General features: G+C 40.8%; 2 protein-coding genes across 8 annotated transcripts; both read left to right on the top strand.

Annotated features, from left to right (window-relative positions):
- Positions 1-302: 302 nt before the first annotated feature.
- On the top strand, positions 303-7,450 carry LOC133916851 (carbon catabolite repressor protein 4 homolog 1-like). Of its 7 annotated transcripts, none has more exons than XM_062360721.1 (14): positions 303-490; positions 594-674; positions 783-983; positions 2,092-2,845; positions 3,355-3,441; positions 3,520-3,603; positions 3,687-3,773; positions 3,874-3,960; positions 5,557-5,610; positions 5,691-5,782; positions 5,931-6,045; positions 6,129-6,279; positions 6,410-6,567; positions 6,928-7,450. In XM_062360721.1, exons 3-13 carry the CDS (start codon positions 793-795, stop codon positions 6,553-6,555), a joined length of 1,848 nt encoding a protein of 615 aa, XP_062216705.1. In that variant the 5' UTR covers positions 303-490; positions 594-674; positions 783-792; the 3' UTR covers positions 6,556-6,567; positions 6,928-7,450. The 7 variants fall into 7 exon arrangements, with proteins under 7 accessions (XP_062216705.1, XP_062216704.1, XP_062216703.1 ...); XM_062360720.1 differs by having other exon boundaries at positions 303-498; XM_062360719.1 differs by having other exon boundaries at positions 594-983.
- Positions 7,451-8,877: 1,427 nt separating this feature from the next.
- On the top strand, positions 8,878-11,129 carry LOC133914492 (non-specific lipid transfer protein GPI-anchored 14-like). The gene is made up of 3 exons (XM_062357593.1): positions 8,878-9,262; positions 9,940-10,020; positions 10,623-11,129. Exons 1-3 carry the CDS (start codon positions 8,926-8,928, stop codon positions 10,778-10,780), a joined length of 576 nt encoding a protein of 191 aa, XP_062213577.1. The 5' UTR covers positions 8,878-8,925; the 3' UTR covers positions 10,781-11,129.
- The last annotated feature ends 6,302 nt before the right edge of the window (positions 11,130-17,431 follow it).

Here is a 17,431-nt window from a genome sequence, read left to right as displayed (position 1 = left end):
CGTTAGAGTACAATAATAGTAATGATTTTAACTAGCGCACAATAATAGTAATGATTTTAACTAGCACTTATGAAGTTCTGTTTCTTTTCTATAGATTATCGTAATCTAGATTATATAGAGAAGTTTATTTATATTAGATTACGGATTATGAGATTTTATAATATAACTTTTTAATGATAATAATCAGTTTTAAAATTAAAATTATTTATTTTTACTTTTAATTTTAGAGCTAAAATCCGTAATTAAAATAAAAAACAAATAAGTCTAAAAGAAACGATTCCTGATGTGAAGTGAGCCGTGGATGTGTGAACGTGCTGTTGCAGAGTCCCAAATGGACACAGCAGGGCTTTAACACCCCAAGCCTCGCTGCCGAGCACAACGCCGCCGCCAGCCCCTCCCCCTCTCCGCGGGTTCCTCCTCCCGCCGCTACTCTATCGATCTAGCTGGGGCAGAGATCCGTCTGGGCAAGGACCGGCTGGCTCCTTCCAGTGTTAGTTGGTAACCCTTGCTTGCTTGGACGGGTTCCTTCGTTCCAAGTGAGGATTTGGTTTGTGTTCTCAGTCAAACCCAAATCCTTGTTTTTCTCCATTCAGATTCAGTCAGTCGTCGATTTGCGTGCTGCGTGGTGTTACCCTGCTAACGCAATCCAACCCATCCATCGATGGTTCGATAGGGTTCGTCTTCTTTAGCGCGCAAGATCGACACTTGTTGGCATCGTAGCTGTTCTTGGTACCTAATTGAGGTGCGGGTGGAGTTGATTTTTCGAAAATTTTGGGGTTCAGCTGAACCCCCATGACCCAGGTGAAGCCCGCCCCTGGGGGAAGGATGCTGACCGTGCTGCGGGTGCACCTCCCGTCGGAGATCCCGATCGTGGGCTGCGAGATCACGCCGTACGTGCTCCTGCGGCGCCCCGACGGCGGCATCCTCACCGACGACGTGTCTGAGGCCGCGCCCTTGGATGGGTACTTCATGCGCTACAAGTGGTAAGCAGCTCACCTCGAACCATCCCTTCAGTTACAGTTACAATTTATAGCTAGTCAAGCACGGTTTAATTCTTTTGAGCTGCTAATTGAACGCAAGCTGCTTCTTTTTAATGGGTTCACCATTTCAATATTTGATTGTGGCACATAATGACTGAACCATTAGCAACTTTTACCACATTTCACATTCTGTATTGTTCAAGTGGTTGTTTGGTTCTGTGTGATACTGAATATTACTCTATGCTCATAGTCTGCTACATGCTAAGATACACCACTAGGTCAAATACTCATTAGGTCTATTGTTAGATAAATATCATATTCTGCAAAACCTTAAGTATAGGAGAAGTATCCAATTGTGTATCCGGAATTTATATAATTATTTTTTTCGGATACTTGCCGGATACGTATCCGGCGAGTATTGGTATCGGTGTTTCAGAGCATCCACCTACTTAAGACCAGTCAATATGCATTACTGCAAATTACTACCATTCTCATAGATTAAGCTGGAATCAGCAAATTGACTTAAGCATACACCTATTTACTAGTCTACTAATCATATAGTTATACCTAAGACCATTCAACATTCATTATTCCAAATGATAATACCAGTAACAATCACGCAAAATTTCAGCTCAGTCTTCACAACATGCAAAATTGTTTCCACTCCATATGAATCATAACTACCAACCAAGTTTACTAACCAATTAGCAAATTAGTGTTGATATTGCATAATTTGAACTACCTTTTGTCATCTCATATGCAAATTACTGATGAGTTAAATCTAGGCATATGCGCTGGTTTGATAGGACATGTTGGCCATAGTAGCTTCCGAGTGATTTAGATAATATAAACATGCACTCCAAACTTATTACTGTTTTTTAAATAAAACGTATCTGCTCCGCGTATTGAGTTTCTTGGGAAAATGACGTACCCCCGCATCCGTATCGGTATCGGTGCTGCCTAGGGTGGATACTCAAGGGTTATTTTTTATGGTGCTTAAGGTCAGCAAACTTTCTTTACAATGTGGCATTTATATGATGTTGGAACAGTCTTGAGCTTTTAAACAATAATACGCATGAATATCTGAATATTGGTTTTCCTTCCTTATAAGGTACCGCATACAAAGTGATCGAAGAGCCACTGTCTGCAGTGTACATCCAACAGAACAAGCAACACTTCAGTGCTTAGGGTGTCTGAAGTCAAAAATACCTACTGCTAAGAGCTACCATTGTTCTGCTAAATGCTTCTCTGATGCCTGGCAACACCACCGGGTTTTGCATGAACGTGCTATTAGTTCTTTAAATGAAAATGGAACTGAAGAGGAGGAGTTATTTGGCAGTGGCAGTTCAGGGGTTATGAGTGCTGCGTTGTCTGGTTCAACGTCAAATCTTGCACAGAGCTCAGGTCTTCATAATGGACCTACACCTGTATATCCAACAGGCACCGAAAAGAGTTCTGGTGAAACTTGGTTTGAAGTGGGATGCTCGCGAACATATACAGCAACTGCTGACGATATTGGGCATGTGCTAAGATTTGAATGCATAGTTGTCGATGTGGAAACAAGAGGGACTGTGAGAGCTCCTACTTCAGTCATGACATCCCGTGTGATTCCAGCACCAACCCCAACTCCGCGTCGCTTGATCCCTGTGAATGCAGTTGATGCAATGGGGCACATTGATTTAGATAGCCGGACTTCTTCTTTTGGGACATTCACTGTACTGTCCTACAATATTCTCGCTGATACATATGCAACAAGTGATACATACAGCTACTGTCCAACTTGGGCACTTTCATGGGCTTACAGAAGACAAAATTTGTTGCATGAAATTATTGGTTACAATGCCGATATTATCTGCCTTCAGGAGGTATCTTATGCTATTATTTTTCATATTTTAAAGTTGAAGGCTCTGAACTACTTCTTTAATGTTAATAAATTGCACCTATTATGTTCAGCGCAATGAGCTGAAGAAGCTGAGGTTGATGTTGCTCTTTTTTGTCAGTCAATTTTGTGATAGAATGCCATCAGAGTTTCTAGTCATCTAAACATTGCTCCATTGCTGCATTATACTGTCCCTTACTCTTATGTTATTTCTGAGTAACTGAATTGCAGTAGTTAGAGCAATAATGTTGATGTGCTTTCTTCATTTGCACATGGTAGGATATTCGCCCATCATCTTTCATTTGATGGAGATATTATCCCAGCATTTCTGTCTGCTTTCTGAATTTGCTTCAAATTCTTTGATCTTTGCTGCTTTGATTGTGTTGCATCCTCCGTTGAACTCTTAATTCATATAAGTGTATAACGATTAACAAAAAAAAAAAACCCATGACATTCCTATGCTTCTTAAGGTGATCTAAATGTTACTATTTCCAGGTACAAAATAATCATTTTGAAGATTTTTTTGCACCAGAGCTTGATAAACATGGATATCAAGCACTTTATAAGAAAAGGACAACAGAGGTTTGTCTGGTCATTTGGTGTTTGGAGTAAAACCTTGGTATGATCTTGTGCTCACTTCCATAACTATTGCTGTAACAGGTGTACACAGGAAGTCCTCAAGCAATTGATGGTTGTGCTACTTTTTTCCGAAGGGACAGATTTTCACATGTCAAAAAATACGAGGTGGGTGCCTTTGTTGCAAATTTATTGTAGTCTTAAGTCCTGCTACCAGCCATCTAATACTTTCTGCACTTTGTTCTATGCAGGTCGAGTTTAATAAGGCCGCACAGTCTTTAACTGACGCAATCATTCCCGTTGCTCAAAAAAAATTGGCTCTCACTCGATTGATTAAGGTACATCCACTTTTAAAAACTACAAATACGCTTTATGTGCTACGTGGTTAGTCATTACCTCTACTACTATCATTCTGTTAATCACTTGTCCACCATGCAGGATAATATTGCATTAATTGCAGTTTTGGAAGCTAAATTTGGTAATCAGGGGACTGAAAATCCTAGTAAAAGACAGCTTCTTTGTGTGGTAAGATATGTGCTTCATTACTATTGTGGTAGGATCACTAATATCATCACTGTGCTGCTTTTGAAGACAATGAAATCATTTCCATCATGCTTATTAGCTGTCCCTGGGAACCATGTATCTAGATGAAGTATGTCATTTCGTCCAAACTTTTTAGGTTTGGTTAATGAACAGCGGAGCACTATAATATTTTCTCATGGTCAGAAAAATAAAATAGAACACCAGAGCACTCAGCAGTGTCTTTTTATTTAACTTAATTGTGGTGCACATGTTATGTGACAGGACTGTTTGTATGTTATCTCTGTTCATAATGACCCATGGGAACACCGATTTATTGTTAGATACAACTTGTTTTCAACAATTTTTAGCTGTCAATTGTTTAAGTTTTGTTGTAATTTTTCCACTGTGTTGTGAGTAGTTGCCCATTTTCTTAACTAGCTGGAAAGTTTTCCTTTTCCCATCAAGGAGAACTATGCTCTCTTCTGCCACAGAAATTCGTCACTTCTCTCCTCTTACCACTAGTCCATTAGGGATATATGGTGCATTTCCCTTTTTCCACTTCCATTATGTCAATGTTCATTGGCCATCGTTTGTTTGTCATTTTTTTAATAAAGTGCCCTTAGCGTGTGGGATTTTTTCAATGAAGAGTAGAGGCATGGTGGTGCTAGAGCTAGACGTTGATGTAGTCAGACCGAACTGATCCTACTAACATGGGAAAGATGATAATAGTTAGGGGAGTAAAGAGGATATTGGAAGACAGGTAAAGTGGTCCTATGTGCTCTTAAGTCTGGAAGGTGGTTACTCATGTTTGACGTGTTGAAAGTGGCAAGAAAATCGAGGTCCTTACAGAACAATGGGAAAATAGAGAAGTGCAAACTTTCAATGACAAATCGGAGAATAATGTTCAGTTTGGGTGTAGGAAACAGAACTCTCTTGACTAAATTATGTCATGTCTCCCTTTGATTCATTTCGTTGTGCTTTTATGAATATATGCATTGATCTTGTTTTCATGCTTAGATCTCTCGTACCACCTCCGGTCTAATTTACTTGTCATTTAGGACATCAATACGATCTCCTATGCACTTGTTTGGCCATTAATTATTCTAAGTATATGCTATCGAAATTGAACAAAAAATATAATGACAGAGAAGTAATTTTAATGATCGATTCATACCAATTTTCATGTGACAGTTAAATACTTTTATGCATAATACTACCTCCGTTCTAAATTATTTGCCCTTTTAGCCTTGTGCATGGGTATTAAGAAAAGCCATCATATGTCCCTGTACTCTAATAAAGATGTGGTCATTAAGCCCATTTGTCTCCCCAGCTACCCAGTGTGACCAATGAACAATAGAGTTAAGTATTGGAAAGTGCAGCAAACACTAAATGAGGTAGGAGCTTATAGTTATGCCTATTCTTGGGATCCTATAAGGACAAATAAAAAATAACACCTTTTAACTCCTCAAAGGTCAAAGTTTTGAAAGTTTGTCTATGTGCATTCTAGGATGGCATCTATTTTAGACTGGAGATAGTAATAACATGCTTTATGCCCTGTGGATCTCATTTGTTTCTTGAATTGTTGCTTATGCTATACAGGCAAATACACATATAAATATCCATCATGACCTCAAAGATGTGAAGCTATGGCAGGTTCAAATCATTTCCTAGAATTTTGTAACATTTCAATTTTTCTCGAACCAATGAATCTCATGCCTTGGAAATTCTTGCAGGTTCACACCCTCCTAAAAGGATTGGAAAAAATAGCTGTCAGTGCAGACATTCCAATGTTGGTTTGTGGAGATTTTAATTCAACCCCTGGAAGGTTTGTTAGATATCAGCAGCACTTCTTTTTGTTTGTGTTATAGTTGTCTTTAAATGTGAAGTTTCTACTAAATGGTAAATGCTCATGTTCTTCTGCTTAAATGTGAAGTTTATACTAAATGGTAAATGCTAATGTTTCTATTAAATAGTACTTCACATGGGCTTCTTGCAATGGGCAAAGTTGATCAATTGCATCCAGATCTGGCGGTAGATCCTCTTGGAATTTTGCGTCCACTAAGCAAGTTGACACACCAGCTTCCTCTGGTATAATTAGCCTATCATGACACTTACCAATTGGTTTCCTTTTTTCTGGTTGCGGCTCTGAACAAAAGATTTACTTGTTCTAGGTCAGTGCATACTCATCATTTGCGAGGATGATTGGTGTTGGTTATGATTTGGATCACCAGGGAAGGAGGATGGACCCCACGACAAATGAACCATTGTTCACAAATTGCACAAGGGATTTCACTGGTACCATGGATTACATTTTTTACACAGGTTAGTGCTTAAATTTTGAACTGGTTCAAGAGCATGCTATGCGGTATTTTGAACTTTGGCTATCCATGTTGATCTGGAATAAGTAAATATTTGTTAACTTTACCTTTTACCATGCACTCTACTATTTCAGCGGATTCATTGACAGTGGAGTCATTACTGGAACTTTTGGATGAGGATAGCTTGAGAAAAGACACAGCTCTTCCTTCTCCTGAATGGTCATCGGATCATATAGCGCTTCTAGCAGAATTTCGGTGCACGCCTAGAATTAGACGATAAAAAATACTTTAGGTATGGACAAAATATTACTATTACTGATGCAGTATTGCCTTTGGTTTTTTTTTTTGGTTTAAAATCCTCATGTTAAATAATAGGAAGGCCCACCCCAACAACCTTGCAAGAGGTATGCTGATTGCAGAAATCAGTTGAATGCATGAGTTGCTACAAATTGTACTATTATATGTGTGCATGTCTCCCCCCTGCATGATATTCTTGTCTTCTACGCTTTATATAGTTTTAAGTCTACAATTTTGCATTTGGTGTGCTCACGTTGCCCATTTTACCATCAGGAGTAAAATTCTGCTTTCATTATTAGGTTTGTTGCAAGTCCTAACATCTATTTTTAATATTATATTAATTCATGTTCACCAGGAGGAGCTGTAGGGGAGGGAGTCTCAACAATCACAGAAGTAAAGATTGAGAAGCCTAAGGAAAAGAGGCTTGTCATGTTCCTCATCCATTTACATTTCTGCCCTGATGTTTTTAGTGGCCCTATTTGGAATGCGACTTTCTATAGAAGATATATCTTTGCAAAGAGAAATAATTTAATAGATTTGGATGCCATTGTTAGGTTTTCAGTCTCACATTCTCACCCCTCATCTTCAATGTGAGTTCGTCCACAATTTTTTTTCTTACCATGGAATCTAGTTCTTACAAACTGGAAATGATCACGTCCATTGTGTATGTCTCATTTTTTGTGACATGTAAATTCTCTGTATGGGTCAGTTCTAGTTTTGAAAACTTAGTTGTTGTCTGAAGAGCCTTGGTCGAAAAGTGTTGTTCCGTATGATGAAGGAAATGGAACACCTGGTGAGGCTGCTGCAAGAATTTCGAGCTTCACATTGGGGAGCCTATGTTAAATGAAACTGTGAAATTATGTCTTTTGGATGCTTCACTTGTTTCTGGAACATCTTTCTCCATCTATCTGGAACTTTTTTATACTATTTGGCGGGGTAGAAGGATCAGTAATTCAGCCTGGTAGGTTGGAAAATGTTTGTGTAAAAATGGGTGGAAGCCAACCAAATTGGCAGTCTTTATTTCACTTCCTTTTGGCAGCAGCTTCACGCCAATCCCTACCTGCAGTAGCCTGTTTAATATTCTGGCTATAATTCATTGCTGCTGCTATCTCTGGCACACGAAAGTTAAGGCCACATTAGATGGCCTGCCTCCATATGTTGGTCCTGTCTGACAGCCCGAACACCTATCAGTGCTTTAGTACTAACCTGGCTGGTCATATTTGCATTAACCAACTATCGGAACCTGATTATATAGTACTGTCGATATAGTACCCGTTGATAACCTGATTCCCTTTCCCTGTTTTCTTCCATTAGAGATGATTTTTTTTTTTTTTTGGCAATGTAACTTTCTGCTGAGTTTTGTAAGACGCCAGTGATCATATCAGCCAAAATCCTGGAGCGTTTTCGGTGCCATCTTGCTGCCTTTCTCTCGGCAGGTTCTAGTGCGTGATGCGTCACTGAAGCAAGGTTTCTAGCTCAAATAAACTGCCTTCCTGTGTATTAGATATGAATGTAAAGAGGAAAAGCTTGCGGAAATGATGGCTACGACCGCAATGGCCGTCGTTCTTGCTATCGGTCAGTCCTGACTCCTGATGTCAGCTAGTCCACATGCCACATAGAGTTTCAGACCGGCATCCATGAGCGTTGCGACGGTCCCTACAGGGAGCATGAATGCGGGAGTTAATGGCTGCTGCTGCTGCTCCCATTCAGAAGTGGAGTACTGAATCGATCAATTGCCCCATGAATCCCCATGAATGATTGAATAGCGAGCTCTTATGATCCACCAGCAGTGGATATTGGGCAGATGGGGAAAGCAAGCACCTGCGCCGAGTGGATTCTAGTCGCATTTTCGGCATCACCATCCACACCAAGCCAGGAGCATCTCCAAACACGGACAGGACATCGTAGGTCTCACAGGGTTCTGAACTTCTGGTTCTCCATGTCACGCCGATCAAACACCGGTCGAGCTGCCATCTTCCTCTCGAGGGCCGTCGCGCGCGCGCGTTTTTGACGGTTCATTTCACTGCTGCAGTGCTCGCCACACTGGCACCATCCAACGTCTCCACGCGTCTGTTACCAGCCCGGACAGGGCCGGGCCTCCCGGCCATCGAATCGAAGTGCCCGAACAGTGTGCCACTGCCAACCCGCCTGTCCATACGAGCGCGACACGATTAGGCGCCCGGCACGTCACACTCAGCCACGCCTCGCCTCTGCCCTGCTGCGTCGCGTCGCCCGTTATAACTCCCCCTCACCAACCCCCCAGGCCCCAGCTCATTCACTCCCAGCACACTTCAAAGCCGAGAGAGTGAGAGAGAGAGCGCCAAGAAGAAGGCAAGGCAAGACAAACAGCACGATGGCGGCGGCAGTGGCGCAGTGGGCGGCGGCGGCGGTCGTGGCGATGGCAATGGCGGCGGTGGCGGGGGGTGACATGAGCGCGGACAAGATCGAGTGCGCGGACCAGCTGGTGGGGCTGGCGCCGTGCCTGCAGTACGTGCAGGGGCAGGCGCACGCGCCGCCGCCGGACTGCTGCGGCGGCCTGCGGCAGGTGCTGGGGAAGAGCCCCAAGTGCCTGTGCGTGCTGGTCAAGGACAAGGACGACCCCAACCTCGGCATCAAGATCAACGCCACCCTCGCCCTCGCGCTCCCCTCCGCCTGCGGCGCCACCCGCGCCAACGCCTCCCACTGCGCCCGTACGCTGCTGAGCTTTTGCTCGCCCTTGCTTTGCTTCCTTCCTTCATCTGCTGCACTAGCTATGACTACTTTCTTGACATGTCCCTGCATCCATGCAACTAACGATAAGTTACCAGCAACGAGCATAAATCACGATGAGGTTTCGACTGCTGATCTTGCCGTTTGGTAGAGGTGGTAGTAGAGTAGCGGGAGTACATTTTTTCATTGCTAGTCTGCTTTAAGTAAACGTTGGTCTGTCCCCTTTTTTGGAGGCACGCACGCCAGGGCGCTCTGTGCCTGACTGGATGCTTTGTTTTGGTGTGGCCCGTGAGCATCTCGCGCTGCTGGGCTATTTTGAACTGGAGATTTGTAAGAATCTCCAGCTCTGTCTTCAGTTTTCCTCAACTGACAGGTCGGTCACAGGCTCACAGCGGCGCCATGCAACCGTCTACACGGGAGACGCATGCGCCGGCTGTTTCATGATCCACGTCCTGCTTTTAGCAATCGGTTAGCCGGCCCTGGAAATGCAACTGGACCTGTGCGCTTCTTGCTTCTTATGGAAATGCAGAACAACTTGATGTCAGTAGCAAAACTGCATTTGGGTTTTGGACTGTTCTTTCCTCTGAACCTGTTTTGGCTCCCCAAATCATGGAACCGAATCAGTGCACGGTAGTAAATGTGTTTTCTTGTACTGCAGAGCTCCTGCATATTCCTCCGGGCTCGAAAGACGCCGCCATCTTCAGCCCCGGCGGCGACAAGGGCTCCGCTGCAGCTCCAGGTGAGCCCGCCTGTCCTCCATTGCCCCCGTTGTTCATTCTTCTGATGATTTCTTTTTTTTGGGAGGAAGAAAAAAAGATCTTATTGTCATGATTATATATGTGCTGAAAATACCATATTGTTGTGAACCATTTCAGTACTGAACCACTAAAAAGGACTACTCAATGGACAGTAGAAAATATAGTGCGTAGCGATCGATTTTTTGTCATGTGAACATGAGAATTCTCGGCAAAAGTTGTCCACGTGATGAGACCCACCAAAAGAACACGTCTATGTTTGCCATCATCACGCTTCGAGTGGAAGCATGAAAGCTTTGGTTTCAGTTCATACTTGGAGTTGCATCACAAACCTTTCTGTTGTGAGGTTCAGCTCATCAGCTTTTTTTTTTTTTCACAAAGAGGCGCCACGCTCATCAGCTGCTGTACAAAATCAAACAAGCGCCATGGCTGATTAAAAGCTACTGTAGTAAACGCCTTGCCATAGAAACAGCATCTGCATCAGAAAATGCTGAGAAAACATGTAACATATGACGGCTCAGCAATGAAATAAATTCTCATCACTCAATTCAATTGTGATCTGACAGTCACGGGTTTCTCTTGACAGCGAAGGATAACTCGACGGCGACGACCGACTCTCGCGCGCAACAGGCGACCAACGGGGGCGGCGTCTCCTCGGCGGCGACCGCCGGTGTTGCACTGACGTCTTTGCTCGCCGGCTACCTTCTCCTGCTCGTACCAGAGCTCTCAGCTGGCTCCTTCTAGATCTCTGCCAAATGCCCCAAAAATGGCAGGAAGAGTTATGTTGTACCAGACCAGTACGTGACAGATAATTTGTTGGTGTTGTTGTGCTGTTTTTACTGTTATGCTACGAGTATTGACTACTGAATGGCATGTGTAAGCTAGATGATGGGTTTTGCTCTGCTTCCAAACTAGCATCTCTGGTGCCGATCCTAGCTAATGTTGCTGTGATCCCGAATTTGATCAGTTAACTTATTCGCTGATCAGCATGAGATCGGTCACAATTCACATGAATCTGGGCGTGCGGTTTGGTTGGTCAGCGACATGCATCCTCTGCCTGTTCCGACGTCTTGCGTTCGCGCACCATGCATTGCTCGTACATGTACATGCTCAAGCATTGTCAATTAGCATTCGTGTAGAAAATATGCACTTAGCAAGATTATAACATTTATTTTAGATACGTATGTGATTTTAATGATTAATGATAATATAGTAAATGAAATTAATATATTTATTAAGTATATATTTTAATAGATCTTATAGATACAATACATGAAGAAGTTATCAAAGCCGGGTCTCATGAACTAATATGCACAAAATGCTTAGAAGAAAAGATTAAACAACATATTGGATAGTCTGGTGCTATGGATTGAATACACCGGATAATACGCCAAAGTATTTGTGCAGAGAAGATGTCAGTGGCTCGGATTGGCTAAAGTATACATGTCGGATGGTCTGGCGATGGAGATGAAGATCACACCGGATAGTCTGGTGTTCACAGAAGTTTTGAGGGAAATTTCAATTGCTAGTTTTGGAAGATGTACATGTCGGATGGTCCAGTGAGTACTATATTGTCTACACCGGATCATCCGGCGTATACAATGAATACGAGCCATTGGGGCAATGACTAATTGACGAGTTTGAGCCTATAAATATCCCTCCACTCGGTCATTTGAAGGTCTTAGAGTCTAGAGAACCTCATATACACCTGAGAAGATATCCAAGCCACCACAATACTTAAAGTGATTATCCAAAGCAATTAAATACAAGATTAGAGAGTGATTAGTGCCAATAAACCTAGAGAGTGTTATTATTATGTGTTGCTGCCTAGAGAGTGGATCAAGGAGTGATCCTAGAGTATACTATGTGGTACATCAGAATCTTAGAGTCTTGGTAACTCGTCGATATCTTGAGCCTTGGTGACTCGTCGACATCTTAAGCTTTGGTGGCTTAAGCTTGTTGACCCTCCGATTTGGTGTGGAGTGACAATAAGAAGTATGTACGAGGACGTATAAGTGACCAAAAGAGAGGTTAGTTGTGAGACCTTGGTGGCTAAAGTTCCAAAGTGAAGACGACATACAAGTAACCGAAAGAGATGTTAATGGTGAGACCTTGCCTTGGCGGCTTATCGTTCTTGAGACCTTACCTTGGTGGCTTGGTACCTCAAGAGCCGTGACCAGAAGAGTCTTGACGATCGGGAGTTTATACTTTGTGAAGCTCTAACGTTGATTAGTGATAGCTTGTGTGCTATCGATACTACGGGATAAAAATCTTTGTGCCGAATTTGCTCTCTCTACCTTATTTACGTTTCCACATTTACATACTTACAATCTACTTTTGCGCACTTACCTTCCCATAGTAGGTTGAAAACATTTTAAATGGTAGAATAAACATACTAGATAAACCTAGAGTACATTTAAATAAAAATTGATATAGATGTATCTTATAAAGTTTTGGAGCCATGTTGGTTATAAGAATGTTTGTCTATCTGAGAGCCTAGGGCTCTTTGTTCTTCGGCCTGTGATATTCTCTTCTCTGCTTATGAGCAATGGTTTCGTCTTCTCTGCTTATGAGCAATGGTTTCGATGGGTCCTCGGGATACTTGGGTGCCTAGGGGTTCACTGCTAGCGGCGTCGGGCACGTTTCTCCAGGTACTTAGCTTTCCTGGTCGTCGGGGGACTTGGGTGCTCGGAGGTCACCGCACACCTTATCGAGCACTTTCTTCCCGGCACTTAGACTTCGTGGATCATCGGGGAATTGGGATACTCGGGGACCACCGACTGTGGCCCCGAGCGCCCTCTCCCGGGACTTGATCTTTTTCACCTTACGGGGGAGATTCCGCGGGATGGCGCCATGTGACGGATTGCTGGCCTGGCGTCGGGATTCGGGAACCCCCGGTTCCTGATACACCGACACATAGTGTTTTTATATTTCAATCATGCATCTGGTTTCAGAGTCTCACATAGAACCTAATCTCATCATGCTTTGCCAAAGAAGCAAATTGAACCATTACCATTGGAATAGCCTATAGAGTTTCAGTTGACTTTTATTTGTCATTTCAAACATACTTTAACTATTGTCTGTAATAGTTATGGCTCCTATTTTACTTACTGGAGAATAAATTTGATTGAAAAAGATGACAATAAATTGTATTAGAGGACAGAAATATGTGATGGAAAGCTATTTTAATCCTATTACAATGCAGATATGTCGGATTGCATGCATTTGAACGTCTATAACATGTACTTCTGTCATAAACTGAGGTTTCCAACATAATGTAGCTCAATATCACCTATTAAGTGTTTCCCCTGTCGTGGTTATGTCGTCTTTTCAGATGTAGCACCGCTTAACCAAATGCCAGCAAGCATATCTCTTTAAAATGTGAAACACCATAACCCTCCACCTTATTTGGATTTAAGTGTGTAGTCAATTGATGTGGTGTTCATGGGTTATTGTGAGGCACCTTACATCTGATAGTCCTATATGAAGTTCTTGCTATTTGTAATAGCGAGTTATGATAGTTTTACTAGGATGAGTTATTATGTTGATTTCAGCTATGTGTATTATTATGTTGATTTCAGCTATGTGACCTACTTTTGTTCATTGCTGTCACGAACAAGGATTCTAAGGTGTAATTGAAGTATTGAGAGTTATCTTCTTGCTCTCTTTTTTCTCTGATTCCTTGATATTTGGTCCTACTTATATCAATCACAAATTAATGTACTAACTATTGATGCAGACCGTATACGCATGTATTTCTACATGCAAGAAATTTCTGCGTGCATATTGACTGTTTGTATCGAAGTTTTGCATGGGCCATGTTCGCTGCATTAGTAATTGTTGCTATATATTCTTTGTTCAATTCTTACGTTCACATAAAACCTATTCTATTTTGCCACTATAGACATGTTGTTTACCTAGCTTTCCTTAATCAACTTATTTCTCGAGCATTATTAGTTTGCTTTTGCATTGCTACCTTCTAGAGTGCATATTCCAATATGTAACTTTTACTTTCAATCTGTTTCATTCCAAGGTCCCCAATCATTCATTTTCAGGAATGCATAGTTTTCCTTGGGTTTCAGCTTCATATTTGGCTGAACCAAGATCTTCAAAGTTTGAACTGATAACTATGGGCTAACATGTGCACTCCTCACGGTATGCCATTCAAGCCTCCTTTCCCTTCACTTGGTTTCATGCTATGGAAAATTTTGAAATTTCTTCATGTGTCTCATAGTCTGCGTTTTGTTTCCTATAGTTTACAAAGATGGGTTACATATGGCAAGAACTGTTATATTAATGTTATATACATCTAATTGACCAGCTAAGAGAAGAATTGTAACAGTTAAGGGAAATATATCCCTCTGCTCCAAGAGAAGAACCATGATTTTGTCAAACATTGAAGGGAGAGCTAGCTCTATCAAAAGAAACACATATTTTCTCACACATTGAAGTTATGAAGCTGTGCTTACAAAGCATATATCTTTAGGTGATTTTCAGAGTAATAGAGTCACATATATCTCACACAATAACGTATTATAATTACAAGCTTTAGCCAAAAAAATGCTCATTTCCTGCATATCTAGAGAACTATTTGTTCTTGTTACTTGATCTGATTTGGTGCCTATGCTTGCTCCACTATGTGAATTACCAATATTTAGCTTATTTTAGATTTTTAGTAAGTTTGAATATGACGAATGAAAGGATAATTAATCGTGTAAAGTGGTAGCTTCATGAGGTCATAGATTTGTCATTTTGTAGGGGGAGGGATGGATAAAGAAGCCGCAGTGGGAACAGATAAGAATGACAGAGCAAGAAAACAACCACTTGTAACTTTATAATATCTAATTATTTTGTTGACACTCATCTAATCTTTTGTTTTATTTTATCCCTTTTTCCCTTGTTGTTGCAGATCAATAAAACAACTCATTACAAAGCGAAACGTGTCAATAAGGAAAGGTTCAATGATTAAAAAAAAGTACTAGTGAACTGTGATACTTGAAGAAAGAAGACAGAGAAGAGAAGAGAAATAGAAATCCATACCATTATGCTCACCTAAGGTAATTTTTTTAGCTGCAGAAAAACTTCATAATTACACGGTCTATGATTTCTAAATAGAAATGCAAATTTTATATTAGAAACATTTATCTCTAACAATAAAAACATCCCAGGTAATTTTATTTTAAGTAGTTGATAGATTGTATGAATTGGTAGAGTATTGGAAGGGCTATTAGTCATACCATAAAGATGCCTTCATTACCTCGTAGTTGATCCCATAGTTGATTGTTTAAAATTGTACTTTTGCAACTAAGAAATCAAAGATAGACACTTTGTTTATATTGATTCTTCTATAAAAGATAGAGCTTTTATTGATGTAATTGATGGTTGTTTTTTGTGTCCTCCACCAATACCTTTTTATTGATTGCATTATCATGAAATCGGCCAATAATCTCAGGCATTAATTTTCTAGGGTTTTATATCATAGAAGTAGGCCTCTGATCCTGTAGTTAATTTTCTAGGATTTTATATCTCAGTGTATTTTTATATGTAAATTTTTAAATGGTTGAATTCTTTTGCTTTGAGGGCATAAAAGGGAAAAACGTGTGATTCATTGCACAATATGCGTGAAATAGGGTGCGCCTATTGGCACACTGTATGACCCTATTTGAGATAGGTCAGACAATTGGATAAGTAGTAACACACCAACAGCTCTGCTGGCCACTGCTTCACTCATTGCTTCTCAACTTGAAAAACACTTTAGTTGAAGCACCAAGCGGACCAAAAAGGGCATATTAAACACACTTGGGATTAAGTTGTAGCGAGCAGGACATAAATCTCTGCTAAAAGAAACAGCAAGAACAACTTGAACTATTACAAAACTCGGTAGAAACAGTGGTAAAAAATCCTGGCCATGGCATGAATGCAACTATGTCTCATTCTCACCATCTAGAGCTCATCCTGGAAAGGTTCACCATGGCATTGATCAAGACATGGAAGAAGCAGCATGATACATGGAAAATGACTCATACGGTTGTATGATAACGGTATCAATGGGATATTGGCTGATGAAATGGTATGCTAAACCTACTAATCTTAATAAGCAAAAATGACAAATATTTTCTTAATCTCAGTCATTAATGTGGTTATGCTTGAATGAGGAGCACTTTGGTCTCATCGAAGGCCAAGCTCAAAAGGTGTTGCAGTATGCTGTGAATTGTAATTCATTTCTTTTATGTTTATATTGGGTTTTTTTTGGTGGGCACTGCCTACCTGCATGGCTTATTTCAATGCACACTCTGTTGATTATAAAGTTCAATATCATGATTAGAAACTTTGGAATCGCGGATGTTGTATCGATGTCATGCATTAATATATGGTATAACCGAAGTGCTCTAGCAACACACATTGTGTTACTTAAACGGTTAAACCTCATTCGAACGCATTGAGGTCAGCAGGGCAGAAGCTCTTGGAATATTCAATGAAAATAAGTTCAAGGCAACCTTTCCTGTTCCCATATTTTTTGTTTCATTCTTTTGTATCATCTAGCTGCTTATGTCAAATATATGAGAACTTCATTCGTCTTTTAATATTTTTGAACCATATGTTCAGGTTGAAATCATCAATGAGTTACCCAAGAACAAGACCATTACAATATACATGTGTGGTCCTTTAGTTGACCTCTGCCATGGGCCACACATCCCAAAGCTTTTTTCTGTATGAAGGTAATTATTCTTTGGTTATGCGTTAATCTTTGGGTTCTCTTTTTAGTGGAACTGGCTATTTCATATTTGAACTTGCATGTAAACATTTAGGCTTCATCATCATATTGGAGAGGAAAAGCAGACCCAGTCTCTGGATCATCGTTGGTAAATAAGTCTTACAACATGTGAGATCATAGTTATACAATAAAGGGAGTGGTGAAATAACTCCACCAAACTAATAAAACATACAACACTAGACAGCAGGCACGAACAACATAGCCCATGACATCAGAGTGCATAACATGGACAACATGATGATCATGCCACTCCACTGAAACTTACATCGTAGAATTCTAATGAGAACCAACAATACTTAAATAGACATTTTGTGCTAAAAATTGATATGTTGTATGTATTTTTACTACCAATTTGATGATGGAATAAACATTGGGGTAGACGTACTCTTCAAAGTTGAATTAAAAACCATAAAAATGATTGCAATTTGCAAGTTGTTATTAAAGGCTAAGCTACTACGTAGTAATAGGAACTACACATTGGAATATGCTGCTCAAGCGGCCTACTATTTATTCATTTCTAATTGCATGTTCCCAAAGAGAAGTTGGGAATAGGGATAAAGCAAAAAATAAAAAGAATGTACAATATTTCTGTTTATAATTTTCAGCTTCAATGTTACTAC

Source organism: Phragmites australis, chromosome 4 (assembly GCF_958298935.1).
Source record: "Phragmites australis chromosome 4, lpPhrAust1.1, whole genome shotgun sequence".
NCBI lineage: Eukaryota > Viridiplantae > Streptophyta > Magnoliopsida > Poales > Poaceae > Phragmites > Phragmites australis.
The sequence above is the reverse complement of the archived record's forward strand: the minus strand, read 5'-3'. Positions and strand labels throughout refer to the sequence as shown.

Bases quoted from the DNA above. Each gene is read 5' to 3' on its own strand.
- LOC133916851 (XM_062360721.1), top strand. From the start codon at position 793: ATGACCCAGGTGAAGCCCGCCCCTGGGGGAAGGATGCTGACCGTGCTG. The intron at 3,442-3,519 runs GTTTGTCTGGTC...TTGCTGTAACAG, and splicing joins ATAAGAAAAGGACAACAGAG to GTGTACACAGGAAGTCCTCA. The intron at 3,961-5,556 runs GTAAGATATGTG...TATGCTATACAG, and splicing joins AAAGACAGCTTCTTTGTGTG to GCAAATACACATATAAATAT.
- LOC133914492 (XM_062357593.1), top strand. From the start codon at position 8,926: ATGGCGGCGGCAGTGGCGCAGTGGGCGGCGGCGGCGGTCGTGGCGATG. The intron at 9,263-9,939 runs GTACGCTGCTGA...CTTGTACTGCAG, and splicing joins CAACGCCTCCCACTGCGCCC to AGCTCCTGCATATTCCTCCG. The intron at 10,021-10,622 runs GTGAGCCCGCCT...TTCTCTTGACAG, and splicing joins GGGCTCCGCTGCAGCTCCAG to CGAAGGATAACTCGACGGCG.